This window comes from Podarcis cretensis (genome assembly GCF_951804945.1).
Source record: "Podarcis cretensis genome assembly, chromosome: 1".
In the NCBI taxonomy this organism is placed as follows: Eukaryota; Metazoa; Chordata; class Lepidosauria; order Squamata; family Lacertidae; genus Podarcis; species Podarcis cretensis.
In genome coordinates, this window is record NC_137170.1 from 37,523,883 (window position 1) to 37,542,808 (window position 18,926).

The 18,926-nt window shown below is 41.7% G+C and overlaps 1 protein-coding gene across 1 annotated transcript in view; it reads left to right on the forward strand.

The window, feature by feature from the left end:
- The window catches only part of PRKD1 (protein kinase D1), a 99,463-nt gene that overhangs the window by 35,958 nt on the left and 44,579 nt on the right, over positions 1-18,926 (forward strand). The window contains exon 3 of the mRNA XM_079954495.1: positions 16,186-16,324. Coding sequence (XP_079810621.1) covers positions 16,186-16,324 — 139 coding nt within the window. The remainder of the gene's footprint in view (positions 1-16,185; positions 16,325-18,926) is intronic.

The window sequence follows — 18,926 nt, forward strand, 5'->3', positions numbered from 1 at the left end:
TCAACAAAGAAGATGCTTCCTATAGAATGATTGGGGTATGTTCGTGTGCATATATGAATGTAAGGCAAGAGGCATTTTGAAACAAAGATTTTAACTATTTTCTTAGAACTTTTAGGCATAAAAACACAAAGGAAAGAAATTTGGACATTGACTTATTATGGGAGCCCTGACTTTGAAAATTCAGTGGCTTTTAAAATGTGATTCTTCTTTCTCTTCCTTGCATGTATTCATGTGCATTATTTTTGACGGGGAAACTTTAAAGACAGTTCGATATTTCTTAAAGGCAATTTTTTAAAGCTGTTATATTTATAGTATGGAATTGCATTAGTTTATCAACTGCTATTCTGTTCAGAAGTAACACCTACTAGTTGGCTAAAATTATAGTGCTCTCACAAGGTGAAAACCCCCCTCTTTTGTTAGGTTTACATATTTCTGCATGTTTGATATTATTCAGAAGGAACTTTTCTCATTCTTGGCAGAACATTTTATTTTTAACACTCTAAGAGTGAAATTTTATTGCCTTTTTGAAGAATATTTAAGTAATTAAATTCTTTAAAAGTTACACAGGTTTTATCAATAGTTAGAAAACCCTGCAAATTTCAAGTCCCATAGATAATTTTACCAACCCTGAACTTCCTGCCATATGACAGGCCACATTGCAAAGTAAAATGTTGCTATATGTGCTGCCATAGCAGGACAGTCATGGCAAAATACAGTCAGAGTTAAGACAAATCAAGACTTTTCATCTTACTGAATGCATAGCTCTGCTTGTGGAACCTTGATATAATACCATAGAAAAGTGGAAGGGGTTTGGGTACCATATGAGTTGTCATATTTACAGTGCTTTCTATTAATATTTATTCAGGGTGGGGTTCAACTAACAAGTCTACTAAAATCTGTTCTGCAGGGCTGGAGAAAACTCCAGAAAAGGTTTAGGGGAGCACAGGGGGAGGAGATGGGCAAGTTCCATTGTGCATGCAGACTTTGTTCCTTGTGCACATATCCCACTTAGTACTACATCAAATTCTATCTTTCATTCTTAATAAACATGTATAGGTTTGGGCAGGTATCACTGTATTCATTTGAAATCGCTTGACCCTCAAGTCTTGAAACAACATCACTACTGTATCTCATTTCCTATCCAGTCATGGATACCAATTTTTACAGATTTTTATCTTTGTTGCATTGAGTCGCTCACACACTGCTATAAACAATAGTAATTAAGCAGTATATAAATTGTCGAAATAAATGTAAAATACTTTTCAAAATGTCCTTATTATATACCACTCTCGTCACAATTGTGAAGAAGTTAGTTTGCTGTGCTCTGTGTTATGAAAGTATAAATTATTGACGGATTTAAAAAAAAACTTAAAAGTAGCGTATTTTTCCGTGTATAAGACTAGGTTTTTTTAAACCAAAAAATTAGGTTTAAAATTGGGGCTTGTCTTATACACAGGTAGTGCTGAGGGGTGTTTACTTAATTTGGAGTCCCCCAAAATAGGGAGCGTATTATACACGGAAAAATATGGTATATAGTTGTGTGTATATAGTACATAGATCTCCCTGAAGTCAGTCAGTTTGCAGAGGCTTATTCTAAAGTGTTCGTAAAAGCTTGGATCCTAACTTTTTCCTCTGTTCACAGAAGTGGAGTTAAACCCACTCTTTACTTTCACTAATACAACTCTCTTCTCTGAGCAGAAGCTCTTTTAGATCATGGAGCAAAAAGTTAGGATCCATGCCAAAGTGTCTAATTTGTAAATACTGAATTTTTTAAAATTTCCTTCCAGCGATATCTTGTTATACTTGTTCATAAGGCGAAATCTGTTTATCAGGTGCACCCAAGGATTTAGCATGTCCAATGGGATTGTTGACTCTTTCCTCCTTTGGACAGCAGATTTTCATCCCGTATTACGATGTGGTTTAATAAATGATGTCCCATGCAGTGTGCTGGGGTTGCTGTTTAAAAAAAGGGAAAAACTTCAAAGCCTTTTTGAGTAAACCTCATTGGGACCAATTCTGGCAAAATGCATAGAATTTTTAAACTGGATTATAAATAATGCCTCTAGCTCATGGAACTAGTTGCAGTTTTTTTGGACCCTGGCCTTGATTCTAACATTTGTGAATTGCTGGGTATCAGAAATTCTCCATGAACTTCCGGGATCATTTATTTTGCTCCTGTGGAGAAAATTTCTTCATTGAGGCCATTCTGTATCATTTATTTCTTTATCCACATTCAAAGTAAAATAATAAATTCAGTTGTTTTTTTTTAAGAATGTAAGAGCCTGCTCTTACATTCGGTCAGAAGGCGTCCAACATGCTACTGGGGAAGAGCGGAGGGCAAGTACAAGTAGATCCAGAGCTGATGAAGCGGCTGGGCCAAAGCCGAAAGGACGCTCAGTTGCGGATATGCCTGGAAGCGAAAGGAAAGTCCAATGCTGTAAAGAAAAATATTGCATAGGAACCTGGAATGTAAGAACCATGAACATGGGTAAGTTGGAGGTGGTCAAAAATGAGATGGCAAGAATAAATATTGACATCCTGGGCATCAGTGAACTAAAATGGACGGGAACGGGTGAATTCAGTTTGGATGACCATCATATCTACTACTGTGGGCAAGAAACCCGTAAAAGAAATGGAGTGGCCCTCATAGTCAACAAAAGAGTGGCAAAAGCTGTACTGGGATGCAATCTCAAAAATGATAGAATGATCTCGATACGAATCCAAGGCAGACCTTTTAACATCACAGTAATCCAAGTTTATGCACCAACTACTGGTGCTGAAGAAACTGAAATTGACCAATTCTATGAAGACTTACAACACCTTACAGAAGTGACACCAAAGAAGGATGTTCTTCTCATTATAGGGGATTGGAATGCTAAAGTAGGGAGTCAAGAGATAAAAGGAACAACTGGCAAGTTTGGCCTTGGAGATCAAAACGAAGCAGGGCAAAGGCTAATAGAGTTCTGTCAAGAGAACAAGCTGGTCATCACAAACACGCTTTTCCAACAACACAAGAGACGACTCTACACATGGACATCACCAGATGGGCAGCATCGAAATCAGATTGATTATATTCTCTGCAGCCAAAGATGGAGAAGCTCTATACAGTCAGCAAAAACAAGACCTGGAGCTGACTGTGGCTCAGATCATCAGCTTCTTATAGCAAAATTCAAGCTTAAACTGAAGAAAGTAGGAAAAACCACTGGGCCGGTAAGATACAATCTAAGGCAAATCCCTTATGAATACACAGTGGAAGTGAGGAACAGGTTTAAGGATTTAGATTTGGTGGACAGAGTGCCTGAAGAACTATGGATGGAGGCTCGTAACATTATACAGGAGGCAGCAACGAAAACCATCCCAATGAAAAGGAAATGCAAGAAAGCAAAGTGGCTGTCCAATGAGGCCTTACAAATAGCGGGGGAGAGAAGGCAAGCAAAATGCAAGGGAGATCGTGAAACATACAGGAAAGTGAATGCAGATTTCCAAAGAATAGCAAGGAGAGACAAGAAGACCTTCTTAAACAAGCAATGCAAAGAAATAGAGGAAAGCAATAGAATGGGAAGAACCAGAGATCTGTTCAAGAAAATTGGAGATATGAAAGGAACATTTCGTACAAAGATTTCCATAATAAAGGACAAAAGTGGAAAGGACCTAACAGAAGCAGAAGACATCAAGAAGAGGTGGCAAGAATACACAGAGGAATTATACCAGAAAGAAACGGATGTCTCAAATACCCCAGGTAGTGTGGTTGCTGACCTTGAGCCAGACATCCTGGAGAGTGAAGTCAAATGGGCCTTAGAAAGCACTGCAAATAACAAGGCCAGTGGAAGTGATGGTATTCCAGCTGAACTATTTAAAATTTTAAAAGATGATGCTGTTAAGGTGCTACACTCAATATGCCAGCAAGTTTGGAAAACTCAGCAGTGGCCAGAAGATTGGAGAACATCAGTCTACATCCCAATCCCAAAGAAGGGCAGTGCCAAAGAATGCTCCAACTATCGCACAATTGCACTAATTTCTCACGCTAGCAAGGTTATGCTTAAAATTCTACAAGGAAGGCTCAAGCAGTATGTGGACCGAGAACTCCCAGAAGTGCAAGCTGGATTTAGAAGAGGCAGAGGAACCAGAGACCAAATTGCAAACATGCGCTGGATTATGGAGAAAGCTAGAGAGTTCCAGAAAGACATTTACTTCTGCTTCATTGACTATGCAAAAGCCTTTGACTGTGTCGACCATGGCAAACTATGGCAAGTTCTTAAAGAAATGGGAGTGCCTGATCACCTCATCTGTCTCCTGAGAAATCTCTATGTGGGACAAGAAGCTACAGTTAGAACTGGATATGGAACAACTGATTGGTTCAAAATTGGGAAAGGAGTACGACAAGGCTGCATTTTGTCTCCCTGCTTATTTAACTTATATGCAGAATTCATCATGCGAAAGGCTGGGCTGGATGAATCCCTAGCCGGAATTAAGATTGCCGGAAGAAATATCAACAACCTCAGATATGCAGATGACACAACCTTGATGGCAGAAAGTGAGGAGGAATTAAAGAACCTTTTATTGAGGGTGAAAGAGGAGAGTGCAAAATATGGTCTGAAGCTCAACATCAAAAAAACGAAGATCATGGCTACTGGTCCCATCACCTCCTGGCAAATAGAAGGGGAAGAAATGGAGGCAGTGAGAGATTTTACTTTCTTGGGCTCCATGATCACTGCAGATGGTGACAGCAGCCACGAAATTAAAAGACGCCTGCTTCTTGGGAGAAGGGCAATGACAGGCCTAGACAGCATCTTGAGAAGTAGAGACATCACCTTGCCAACAAAGGTCCGTATAGTTAAAGCTATGGTTTTCCCAGTAGTGATGTATGGAAGCGAGAGCTGGACCATAAAGAAGGCTGATCGCCGAAGAATTGATGCTTTTGAATTATGGTGCTGGAGGAGACTCTTGAGAGTCCCATGGACTGCAAGAAGATCAAACCTCTCCATTCTGAAGGAAATCAGCCCTGAGTGCTCACTGGAAGGACAGATTGTGAAGCTGAGGCTCCAGTACTTTGGCCACCTCATGAGAAGAGAAGACTCCCTGGAGAAGACCCTGATGTTGGGAAAGATGGAGGGCACAAGGAGAAGGGGGCGACAGAGGACGAGATGGTTGGATAGTGTTTTTGAGGTTACCAGCATGAGTCTGACCAAGCTGCGGGGGGCAGTGGAGGACAGGAGTGCCTGGCGTTCTCTGGTCCATGGGGTCACGAAGAGTCGGACACGACTAAACGACTAAACAACAACAACAAAGAGCCTGCTGGATCACGCCCATGGCCCATTTGGTCCAGCATTCTGTTCTCACAGTGGCTGGTCAGATGCCTATGGGAAATCCGCATGCAGGATTCAAGTACAGGAGCATTTTCCTGTCTTGTGGTTTCCAGCAACTCAGATTCAGAAGCACCGCTGCTTCCACCTATAGAGGCAGAGCATAGCCATCATGCCTAGTAGCCATTGATAGCGTCCTTTTGCATGAATTTGTCTAATCTTCTTTTAAATCCATCTAGGTTGGTAGCCCTCACTGCCTCCTGTGGGACCAAGTTCTGTATATAGCTCCGTACACTGTGTGTGTGAATGAATGAATGAATGAATGACTGACTGACTGAATGAATCACAAAGCAGATTGCAGACAAAGGTTTCATGTTAGGACATGTTTCTGTTCCAACATAAAAGTGTAAGATAGTTAACATAAAAGTTATTTAGACAGAACCATTGCACAAGCTAAAGAGGTTGTACAGCTTCATAACATTAAGAGAGATTTAAATATGATAGGCAAAACAACTTTGTCTCATATTCCTCCTTGGGTTTTTGCTTCTGAAGAGGCAAAAACCCACTCTTGGCTTTCTTGTCCACCCATATTAAATTGTTAACAATTTCTGGGTTATGTTTAATGACTGCCTTGTTTAATGAGGCATTTTAATAAAGAGAAAAGGTGGGAGGTTAATTTTAGTTGTGGACCCAGTTTCTGTTTCTTCTACCTAACCAACTCAGTTTCCATAGTTTTTGTAGCAGGTAAAACATTCTTTAAAGAGATGAATTACCTGATACATTCATTCCAAAATATTCTACCGGTGTGTTTGTAGAGAGAACACCATGGGTCACTGTGGAATGTTGATGTGGATTGTGAATAAATTAACCCTAGACAGAGCACTGAAGTGTTTGTGAAGTTCACTGAACAGGCATAATCATTAACAAACAACACATGCTTCTGAAAATATATTGGTTTAAAAAAGAATTCAAGGTAACGTAAGAGGGTTACATATTTCTTTGTTCTTGAGGATAAGAAAGGTATCTATTATGATAGGGCTATACAGTGGTATTTTCTGTTCTAAAAGATATATATTTTGGCAAAAAGACCTTGCTAGCTACACTAGCTACACACAAGAAAGGAAAGTACCGTGTTTTTCACTCTATAACACGCACCTGACCATAACACGCACATAGTTTTTAGAGGAGGAAAACAAGAAAAAAATATTCTAAACGAAACAGTGGATGTATGATTTTTGTGGTTCATGCTGTGGCCACAGACGTGATCTGACGGTGAGTTTAGGGTAGCCCAATGCAAAAATCCTGAGGATCCACGTGGATCTATGCTTTGTAACCATGTTTTTGCACCATTGCAGCCCCATGAAACAGTGGATGCGTGTGTGTTTTTTGGTGCAGGCTGTAGCCATGAATATGCTATGTGATCTGATGGTGAACTTGGGGGTGACCCAGTGCAAAAATCCTGAGGATCCATGTGGATCCGTGCTTTGTAACCACATTTTAAGTGGGGAGGGAAGGAAAAGCATTCAAGGGACAAGGAACACGTGTGGGGTGTGTGGAGAAGGATGCTGCTAATGATGCAGGAGAGGGGTTTAAGGGGAGAAGGAATACGCGTGGGGTGTGTGGAGAAGGATGCTGCTAATGATGCAGAAGAGGGGTTTAAGGGGAGAAGGAACATGCATGGGGTGTGTAGAGAAGGATGCTGCTAATGATGCAGAAGAGGGGTTTAAGGGGAGAAGGAACATGCATGGGGTGTGTAGAGAAGGATGCTGCTAATGATGCAGGAGAGGGGTTTAAGGGGAGAAGGAGCTTGCGTGGGGTGTGTGGAAAAGGAGCTTTTCGGTGAGCTGAGCGGGGAGGGGGGAGGGAAAGAGCACTGTTGCTTTAAAGGAGCCAACCGGACAGCAGCCACTTACAGCAGTGTAAGCAGCTCCTTTCCTCTTCCGCTTTGCTCCTTCTCTTCCTCTTTGCTGCTTTACGCAGCTAATGGCGAATCCCCTGCAACCCAAGTCCTGCTCAGCGGATCAGCTGAGACGCTGGGAGAATCGTAATTCCCCCCCCCCCATCCTGTGCCCTCCTGTCCCCAGCAGCCTTTTTAAAAACTCTCCCCCTCTCCCTCCTCTCGTGTAAGCGGCTGCTGCCCGCTTTGCTGCCATGGCTCTCCTTCCCTCCCTCTTCCTCGGCTCCTCCCCCTCCTCTTGCCTGTAAAGCAATCAAAGCTAGAGCCCTGCAAAGCCCTGCAAGCAGCTCCCGCTTTGCTTGACTGACGGCAGCCATGGTTCGGTTGAGTGCATTCGCTCCGTAACACGCACAGGCATTTTCCCTTACTTTCTAGGAGCAAAAAAGTGCGTGTTTTGGAGCGAAAATTACGGTAGTTTTTATCCCAGGTGAGTAACTAGTTGTAATACAATAGAACAAGTTCAGTTCACCTGCTTTAGGTGTCTTAAATACATCAATGTAAGAAGTTGAATGCAGAAACAAACATACAATATAGATTACGATCTAAACAGTCCAAAATATGTTAAGAAGTATTATTAATCCCTTTTATGCAGATACTTAAAGCTGCAGCCTTGCTATCTCCATGTACAGAGAGTGAGGTGTAGATGTCCTCTCCTGCTATGGTGCTAAAGCACTTCCACACTTCGTCTGTTAGCATATACAGTGGTGCCCCGCAAGATGAACGCCTCGCAAGACGGAAAACCCGCTAGACGAAAGGGTTTTCCGTTTTGGAGGCACTTCGCAAAACGAATTTCCCTATGGGCTTGCTTCGCAAGACGAAATGTCTTGCGAGTTCCTGTGGGTTTCCCCCCCTTTCCCCCCCTTTCCTAAGCCGCTAAACCGCTTATCAGCTGATCCGCTGATAAGCCGCTTATCAGCTGATCCGCTAAAAGCCGCTAAACCGCAAATAGCGCTAATCCGCTAGCTGTCAATGGGCTTGCTTTGCAAGACGAAAAAACCGCTATACGAAGAGCCTCACGGAGCGGATTAATTTCGTCTTGCGAGGCACCACTGTAGTGGCTTTCTCCTTCCTAGATGCTAGTGCACTGGCTTTGCCTTGTGGGAACAGCAGACTTCCAACATTTTGTGGACAAAAATAGGGATGCATGCACAGGCAAAAGGAATGCCATCAAGAGCTACTACCAAGGCTATACCATGTAGCACACTGTAAGACAAGTTAATTAAAGGCTCACATGAGCCCAAAGCACCCACTTGCACAGAGGCTGTCTGCTGCATCTCTGCATGATTATCGGGTCCACCCAGCCATATCTCCTTCCAATCAGACTCTATGGGGATGAATGGTTCTTGAATGCTCTGACTTGGGTGTGAATGGATTACTCCAGAACACCAAATTCCAGAGGTTAAACAGAAGTACCTTGCTCTCAGACGAGGTTCCCAGTTCTATCTCTGTGTCAGTTGCTAGCTGGACTTCCTCCATCCAACGAAAAGGTGCCTCCAGATCTGTGAGTCATGGAGGAACCCAGAGGGTGGGTACTTCCATCAGTGAAGAATTCTTACTCTTCAGCTGCAGTCTTAGAGCCATTTGCAGGAGATTAAACATGACTGACCATGGTAGAATTTACTTCTGAGTAAAACAAGCATAGGAGTGCATTGAAAAGACTTGTGCAAAAGAATGTGAGGGTGAAGTGAGGCTCCGGGATGGTAGAGAGCATTAAAATAAAGTCAGTTCAGTTCAAGGAAACTTTAATACTGATTATTTCAAAATTTTCAAAGCAGTTTTGGTCACAAAGGACTAATGGAATTTGACTGTCAAAAAACTTTTGTCAGTGATGACTGACTGGGGGCGGCTATTTTCTCGCCCACCATAGAGCTGAATGTAATATGTCAACAATTTTATTCCAGTAGTTCCTTGTAGGAAATGAGGAAGAGATGTAAGCATTTGGAAGTGCCAAGGAAATATTGGAGGGCAGCGAAAAATGTGGCATGAATGTGCTTTTCTAAAGGCAATATTGAACTGAAGAAAAGTGCCTTATACTGACACTGTACTATTCTTTTAAATCTTTAACTGGGGATGATTGTTTCAACTGAATGCGAATGTGTAGGCTTGTAATCATTTCAAATATTTACCACAGGGCTGCTGTCTGAAGGGCTTTGGAATATAGTCTGATTTTGTGTGTGTGTGTTTTTTAAATACCAAGTCCTAATGTATGAACAGTCTGCAGAACTGAAGTACTAGAAAATTTCATTAGGCAAGAAATAAAGTTTTCTCTAGTTGAAGGATGCATTTCAGAAGAGAAGCTCATCCATGTTGGAGCATTCCCAAGACTAGTAAAAGAAGCCAAAATAATTGGGGGTGGGGGCCAGTCCTGTTTACTCCACACACTGTAAAAAGTTGGTTGTGTGAATCATTTCCGAGTCCCTCCTGCTCACTTGATCAGGAAGAACTCCCACTCCCAAGTGTAGGTAGGATGCCAATGGGAACTTTTTTAAAAGCCTCCTCTCTCCCTCTCCCTCTCTCTCCTCCTTCCCTCATTGTAGCTCTAGCCCATCTTTATAGCTTTACAGTGGTACCTCGGGTTAAGAACTTAATTCGTTCTGGAGGTCCGTTCTTAACTTGAAACTGTTCTTAACCTGAGGTACCACTTTAGCTTATAGGGCCTCCCGTTGCCTCCGTGCTGCCACCATGTGATTTCTGTTCTCATCCTGAAGCACAGTTTTTAACCCGAGGTACTATTTCTGGGTTAGCAGAGTCTGTAACCTGAAGCGTCTGTAACCTGATGTACCACTGTACTGGGATAAATTGAGGTAACTTGAATGTAATGACATAGTAGGGCACATGGGTTAGTGGTGTCTGTAACCTGAAGCGTCTGTAACTCGAGGTACCACTGTATCTCTTTCCTGTAGAGATATCTTCTAAAACAGTCAGCTTTCCATAGACTCTGAACATGTTTAATGCACACTGAGATACCTTGGTTTTATTTCCCTGTCTTTCCCTTACTAAAGTTTTTTTTAATGGAAAAACTCAACAAAACCTTGAGGTCTTAAATCTTATTTGATATACTTGCCACACTTGGGGGGGGGGGGTTCGTATCTTGTAAGTTTTAAGCCAATATGCATTTGTTTGTTCTGTCCAATAAATAAAGTGTTTAATCTGCTAAAAAGCCTGGTTGGGCTGCCATGGCAACCAAACAATGATTGAAACTCAGCTGTCACAGTGACTTGTCTGGCTTGCATTTTACCGCTCTGAAGCTTTTATAGAAATGAGGCCTACGAAATGCTATAGGAATCTTCATGAATGAGAAGAGAAGACCTTTGTGTGTAAAAGAATGCACAGAAACAGTCTGAGAACGAAAACATGTCCTTGCCTTGCACCTTCAGACCATAGTGGCAAAAATAGATGTGCTTATTTCTAAACAGTTCCTGATGGGCCTGATGTGCACAAAGGAACCTTCATCACACTCAAAGGTGTTCAGAACCTTAAGACAACAAATTCTGCATTGTTAATAGAATTGGGAGTGCCAATTTTATTTTGCAGCCAGCTATTCTGGGTCTGCTCTTCTAAATGAACTTCACTGGCAGTAGATTTGAGACAAAGAAAAGCAAGTATTTAACATAATGCATTTTTTAAAAATTCAGTGCCACAGTATGTGATAATGTCTATGGGTTTAGATGGCCTAAAGAGGAATTGGACAAATGCATGGGTGATAAGTCTACCCATCAGCCATGCCACTAAATATCACTTCAGGAGGGATTCCTGGGAAATATGTAGCTGACCACTGCTGGAAACAGGATTCTGTAGTAGCTAGTATTTTTCATCTGATCCTCTTGGGCTGCATTTATTTATTTTTTAAAACCATGAGTGGGCAATTTTGTTTCTGTTGAAGGTCTCATACATTTGAGGATAATCTGTTGAGGGCTGTAGGTTGGTGGTGAGTGGAGACAAAAGTGTTCTGGATTAATTAAGAGGGAATGAAGACCACCCTGCTGCATTTTTCACCATGGCTACTTAAATTACAATTCGCTATCTACTCAGAAGTAAGCCCCACTGAGTTCCTTTCTGACTTTTGTATGCTATACATGCACACACAGAGCACAGAAGCCTGCTGTTTTGTTCTTGGCCAGAAGCCTCCTAATTTGTTCTCAGACAGCTGGGGGAAAGCTGCTTTTACCTGAGCAGTTCAACGAGGAAAATATGTGTTTAAAAAATCAGTTTATTTTTATTAAATAAAACATTGCCCCTTCCAGTTGTTCTGTAACTACATAGAAAGAGGTTGGGGGAGGAGAGAATAGTTTTAAAAGCCGGCAAATAACAAGGAGGAAACTAATGAAATGAAATAAATTTATGGGTTGGAAGAATGGGGCAGCTTCAGAAAGCATTGAGCATTGAAGGTTACCCACCTGTATCTTAAGGGAACAATGTCATCTCTAATTTGTTTACATGGGCAGGTAACAATCCATCAAAACATGGGTGCAGAAGAAGACTGTATGTGTGTGTTTGTAAAGGCACAGGGCAGTGTTAACCTAATGAACCGCATCAGCGGAAGCCCTTGTAGAAGGGGAAGCAGGTCAGAAATTAAGGCTTCTGATATTTATGTGGGTTGCACAGTGTTCTCCAGAATTTCATAGAAGCCATAGAATTACTGTCAAAACATAGTTTTTAATCTTAAAATTCTGGAAGGATACTCTAGTATGCAATGGGAAGTATGTGTGGTCTGAAGTCAAAGTTAATATTTGGAACTACTAACACTATTGAGAAAGAGGCAGGGGGGTTGTGATTGGAGTTCAATCTTGCAAGATCAGCAGAGTTATTAGCTTGCATAGTTTTCAGAAGCTTTCTTGCCAACACCTTCAGTTTGACATTGTCTTCTTCCCTTAAATATGCAGAGACCCCTTCCTCCTGTCTCGCAATGGAGATTAAAAAACATGAGAATATGGAGAGAGAGAGGGAGAAACTAATGGCAAACGAAATGAGTGGCAGAAAAGCCCCAAACAAGAGAATCAAAATAGATCAGCAGCAGCAAGAGCAAAGAGAGGAGTCCTTAATCATTTTGTAAAGGAGGACAAAGAGAAGCCCTTCTAAATAGCAACAGGGGAGTGAAAGCATCAGGATGAGAAATAGCAGAAGGTAGCAGAAGTTTGGTAAGACGACTAGCATTTGACGAATAGCAAGAGGAAGAAATAAAAATAGATAAGGGACAGGAACAAGAAGGAACTTAAAATGTGTAGTTTAATCTTAATATTGATAATGGAAGAAGCCAGGGAAAGCTGAGGCTATGTACACACTACAGTGGTACCTCAGGTTACAGGCGCTTCAGGTTACAGACACCTTGGGTTACAAACTCCGCTAATCAGGAAGTGGTTGCTCCAGGTTAAGAACATTGCCCCAGGATAAGAACGGAAATTGTGACCAGCGGCACAGTGGCAGCAGGAGGTCCCATTAGCAAAAGCACGCCTCAGGTTAAGAACCGTTTCAGGTTAAGAACAGACCTCTGAAACGAATTAAGTTCTTAACCTGAGGTACCACTGTATACCTTAAGACACATTCTTTCTCTCAGAGGATTATGGGCACTGTAGTTTGTTAAGACTTGTGAGTAATCTGGGAGTAAGATGTATTGAATTTAATGGGACTTAAGAGTAGGTATGGTTGGGATTGCTACTTTAGTCTAATAAAGTTTAAAAGGAGCTTACTTCCAGTTAAGTGTGTACAGGATTATATCCTTAAACTGAAAAGCAGGAAAATTGCTAAGTAAAATATATCATGGTAATCATTGTGGGATGGAATGAGCCTCTGAATAAGGGTGTTTATACAATCAGTAGATAAGAAAGGATTTGTTTTTAAAATATGTAGATATAATTGATAAGAGTAGTTTTGTGAAGTGAAAAGTGAGACGGAATCCAAGTTCTTAACTTGCAGCGAATAAAGAAGAATGGTGATTTGTAAGGAAGGGAAAAACAAATGTGAAATTAAAAGCTTAGGGGGCAAGACAATAAGCACTCTTCTGGTTGAGACAATGATGTGATGTGCGAGGCTATGAAGGCAGTTGGAAATATCAGTAAGACAAGAGGGAGGGAAAGATAGAGCTGGAACAGCATCAGCTTAACAATAGTACTGCAAGTCGAAAGAAGATATCAGACTTCCAGTGCAGGAGTTTAAAGTGTGTGAAAGGAAGTGGGTAAAGAATTGACATACACACCCTGCCCGAAAGCCTGCAAAAGAAGGAGAAAGCAAGGAAAACAGAAACCTTATTCCTTTTTTTTCTTTAAGCAACAACTCAGCACTACAACATCTTAAGGAATGAAGTGAATTATGAAGCAGGTTCCTGTGAGAAAACAATAGCAGCAGAAGTCTGAGGTAAAAGAGAGGTGACAAATCTTGTTTAAAAAGGAACATAAACTTAAGTAAGAAAACAAAAAAGAAGCGCAGAAATACTGAGAGCAACATCACTGGTTAGCTGAAGTAATAGATAGGAAAGTAGTAAAATCTAAGAGTGGTTTTCAGTTCCCTGTTTCAGTTTTGAAGAGCAAGGACACCTGAGAATCATAGTGCACCTCTGTGTCTCCTTCAACATGGATACTCATACTTATTCCCCTCCTCCTTTTTTTTTTTTTTTGGTAAGAAAAGCTTGTTGGTGGCTAGATTCTTCAGTGTTTTCTTTGGGTATTTTCCAAATAGTGAGTAAACTTGTTTACCTGAAGTGTTTGGAAAAGCTGACGTTATATTAGCAGCAATGTTTATTTTAGGGAAACGGCTTTTCCTAAGTGCTTGTTGGAGCAATTTACAATCTTGGCAGGTATTATGGTGAGAAAGACTGAGAAGCAAACTGGAGCTGGGCAGACTTGCTTGCTTTTTGTTGTTATTTTGAAACAAGATTTTAGAAGGCACATAAAAGTTCTTCTGGCTCTTATTTTAAAACTTTTAGGCTATTTTTTTTCTGTCTGCAGGTGATTGACTACCCTGTACCTTTTTTGTGATGTGTATGAACTACAAATGTAGCTATTGAATTTTATTTATATATCTGTTCTTTGCTTGCATGCGTATATAAGTCACAATCCTGGACTCATGTTCAAAATTGCAAGTCTATCAGTTTGAAATCTTTGATTTGTATGTGAAAAATCTCATTGCAGTTGTACCTTGGAAGTCAAACAGAATCCGTTCCGGAAGTCCGTTTGACTTCCATAACGTTTGACTTCCAAAGTGCAGCTTCTGATTGGCTGCTGGATCTTTCTGCAACCAATCAGAAGCCGCAGAAGCCCGCCGGACGTTCTGCTTCCAAAAGAACGTTCGAAAACCGGAACACTCCCAGTTTTTGATCGTCCGGGAGCCAGAGTGTTCGACTCCCAAGGCGTTTGGGAGCTGAGGTACGACTGTATATTACTGAACGTCATATCATAATGCAGGAAATTGCAATTTATATCTACTTTGAATGCCTTTGCTTTGCAAACATCAAGAGAAAGAACAGTTGTTAGTCTGCTACAGCAAACACCAAGAGCTCAAAAGCTGTGAGCGGAATTCCACTCATGAAACAGAATGCCCTTCACTCTCTTGTACAGAAGAGGGAGGGATGATGACCCCATTGCCTCCACCTCCCCTCCCCTCCCCCCTCCCCTGTTCCAGAGGGTTGGGTATTCACAGCAGTGCGGGAGGATGCAGGGTAGAGTGGGGATGTAGGGGGAATGGAAAAATCAGCAAGTTACCTCCCTCTTTCTTTTCATAGATGCTTGTACACAACTGAAGCCTCTTGTCTGCTTATGTACTTTCTTGTGTTGTGAAACAGTATCACACACATACAGCATAACAGTGCACAAAACACTATGTTAGTGTACCCTTTCACATATTCAGTAAAGTATCATCCACATTAGGGTTAGAGCAGGATTGGAGCAAAAAATTGTGTTGTCCCCAAGGCAGTTTCTGGGAGGGGTTGAGGCAAATGCCCATCAGTCTGAAATTTTGGGCTCCGAGAGGTGTTTTGATGCCTGCAAATTTCATCCACTTCTGCAAAAAAATGTAAACGTTTGTTAGTTTCCCTATTCTACTCATTGAGGAAACTTATTCAAGCCTTTGATAAGTGAACTAAAGGAAAGTGCTACTTGGGATTTAAACTAAAGCAACCTACTATCATTTAAGCTGGTTACAAACCTTCCCCTTCTTACACACCTTATATGGATCTATAGGGTGATATCCAATAAGCACAAGGATTTCCGTTTGTGCAATGGGAATCCACCCTTCTACTCTCCTTGTGTGTATCCCACGCCCACCCCAAAACTGCTCCAGAGGTTGAGGTAACCCCCAAAACAGATTTAGGGAGAAGAATGGGGAAAGTTCTGTTGTACAAGAAAAACACATTCACTGATGAAATGAGTAAATTGGATACAGTGGTGCCTCGAAAGACGAAATTAATTCGTTCCGCAAGTTGCTTCGTCTTGCGATTTTTTCGTCTTGCGGAGCGCGGATTCCCTGGGTATTAACGGTTTTACGAAAAAGGAAGCAAACCCATAGGGAAATTCGTCTTGCGAAGCACCTTGAAAAACGGAAAACCCTTTTGTCTAGCGAGTTTTTCGTCTTGCGAGGCATTCGTCTTGCGGGGCACCACTGTACTGCCTATAATAAATAAAAAACAAATAAACCAATATGTATTCTTGTATTTCTATAGAAAGTTTAAATGTTAATTTTGAAAAGACTGTATTTTCAGAATCACCATATAAGAATTGCACTTTGCAAATCTAAAATGGAATGTATAAGCAATATCGTCTCTACTCTTGCAGAAAAGGGCTGCTGGTATTATGATTTGTGATTTCTTTCTCAGGAATTTCAGTTAGCACCTCAGCCAACATTGTTTTTCCCTTTATTGTACTGATTCAAACTAACCAAAGAATGCTTGCATACTACTTGTCACTGAAACAAATTCTCAATTTTATTCATTTTCAGTTTCCTGAATGTGGCTTTTATGGAATGTATGATAAAATTCTACTTTTTCGCCATGACCCTACCACTGAAAATATTCTCCAGTTGGTGAAGTCCGCTACTGATATCCAAGAAGGTGACCTGGTTGAAGTTGTCTTATCAGGTAAAAATAATATTTTTTTGCTTTATGCTTTATGTATTTTATAATTGCTTCAGTGTGGGAATTGGTAATAGTCCACCAGCAGTTTGTCAGATTAAGAACAAAGAATAACTCTGAATCAAGCCAGTCCAGTATCCTGTTTCCAACTTCCAGGAACCCAACAAGGTTACCTTGTTTTAAACAGCAGGCAAAAGCCTTCCTTTTTACCTGGGCTTTTGGCCCTTAGTTTGAAGGGTTTTTAAGTAGTCACAGCTTTTTTTGGCATGACATGTCTTTATTTGTACAGATAATGTGGCATTAAGGTTTTTATTGATTGTGTTTATTGTAATTGGTTTTAGTATCTCTATTGTGATTGTAAGTCACTTGGAGTTATTTTTAATCAGTAAAGCAATTGATAAATGTTAATAATCATCAAAAGAATCTTCACTTCTTTTAGAAAACAATAACCAGTCAAGTTAGAGTGATAAAAAGATTAGGCAGACATGCCTCTTTATTTATCCTGTAAATTGCCTTTACAATGTATCAGGGGTCAGCAAACGTTTTCAGCAGGAGGCCGGTCCACTGTCCCTCAGACCTTGTGGGGGGCCGGACTATATTTTTGTGTGTGTGTGTGGGGGGGGGGAATGAACGAATTCCTATGCCCCACAAATAACCCAGAGATGCATTTTAAATAAAAGCACACATTCTACTCATGTAAAATAAGACTGATTCTCGGACTGTCCGCGGGCTAGATTTAGAAGGCGATTGGGCCGGATCCGGCCCCCGGGCCTTAGTTTGCCAACCCATGCAATGTATCATTGATTATGCACCATAAGCATGTAAAACCAAGTACTGTACCGTATTTTTCCATGTATTGTACTGTACCGTATTTTTCCATGTATTAGACGAGGTTTTTTGACTCAAAAACAACGTCAAAAAGCTGGGGTCGTCCAATACATGGATAGTGCCATGGGGGGGGGGGAGCGGCGCTCTGCCAGCCAGCTTGTTGGTGGGAATGCGGCTTCCCCCAATACTGCAGAGAGTGGGGAGCGATCTGGGGGGTGTTTCCTGCCTGCAGCTCTGTGTGTGTGTGTGTGTGTGTGTGTGTGTGTAGAAGCTGCATACCTCCAGCCAGCTCGTTGGCAGGAGTGCAACCTCCCCCGATGCCACTGAGTGCGGCGGACGCCCCCTGGATTGTTTCCCCTGCACGGCGGCATCAGACAAGGTTGCGCTCGCGGCAACCGGATGGCTGGCGGGAGCGCAACTTTCCCTGATGCCGCTGTGTGTGGGAAACAATCTAGGGAGTGTTTCCTGCCCCCAGCTGCATGGGGGGAGAGACGCTCAACAACATTGGGCCTTCTCCCATCATTTTCCTAAAATTGAATCCTCCATAATGGGGGGAGGGTGTTATACATGGGGGTGTCTTATCGACAGAAAAGTATGGCATATATTTAGGGCCCATCCATGCTATACATTTAAAGCAGTCCGTGGCGGACCCTCAGATCTCAAATTTGAGTGGCACTCTGTGTGACAGCAAGATTTGGTGCCCCCGCCTTTCAACACTCCATTCTAAATAATAGTTGCAACGTCCCATGTGGCACTCCCAAGGTTCCCTGCCCCTCAATCCACCTCTGAGGTGGTATTATATCACTTTGAACTGACATTAAGGTAAAGGTAAAGGGACCCCTGACCACTAGGTCCAGTCGTGACCGACTCTGGGGTTGCGGCGCTCGTCTTGCTTTATTGGCCGAGGGAGCTGACGTACAGCTTCTGGGTCATGTGGCCAGCATGACTAAGCCACTTCTGGCGAACCAGAGCAGCACACGGAAATGCCGTTTACCTTCCCGCCGGAGCGGTACCTATTTATCTACTTGCACTTTGTCGTGCTTTCGAACTGCTAGGTTGGCAGGAGACTTGGCTTCCCCCAAATCATCCTTGGAACTATAGTTTGTTAAGTGTACTGAGATTTGTTAGGAAACACCTTTTCCCCCTCAGAGCTACAATTCCTGAGAAGGGGGATTGATGGCTAAACCACTCTAGGAATTGTGGCTCTGTGAGCGGAATAGGGATCTCGTAAAAACCCTCAGCACTATTAACAAACTACAGTGTATAGGATTATTTGGGGAAAGCCGCCACTGTTTAAAGTGGTATGATACTGCTCTAGATGTATAGTTCAGATGGGGCTTTCCCCTCTTTTTTAGGTAAAGAGTTGAAGATAAAGAAAGAAAATAGAGATTTCAGATGTTAACATTTGTAAGTCCTCTAAATCTTATTGAATCTAAACTTTATTGAAATAGGAAATTCCATTGAGTTGACCTGCAGAAATAAAATCATACTTGTTAATCTTCCAAACCAAGTTGCAATATATAAGATAACATTCTCTTAGAGTTACAAGAAGGCCAACTGCCAGGCATTTGCTAAAGGATCACAAACTTTAAGCACATGGTTTGGAAACATCAAATCCAAACTTTCCTTTTGTTCAGTTATAGCAAATTTATCCTTTTTGTTCCAAGAAATGGCTTGTTCCTTTGGGAATATGCTGCCTGTCCTGTTTATTTTACCATATTGCCACAATACATAAAGATGTCTATTTGGCACATGGGTATTTCTCCTTTGACATGCAGAC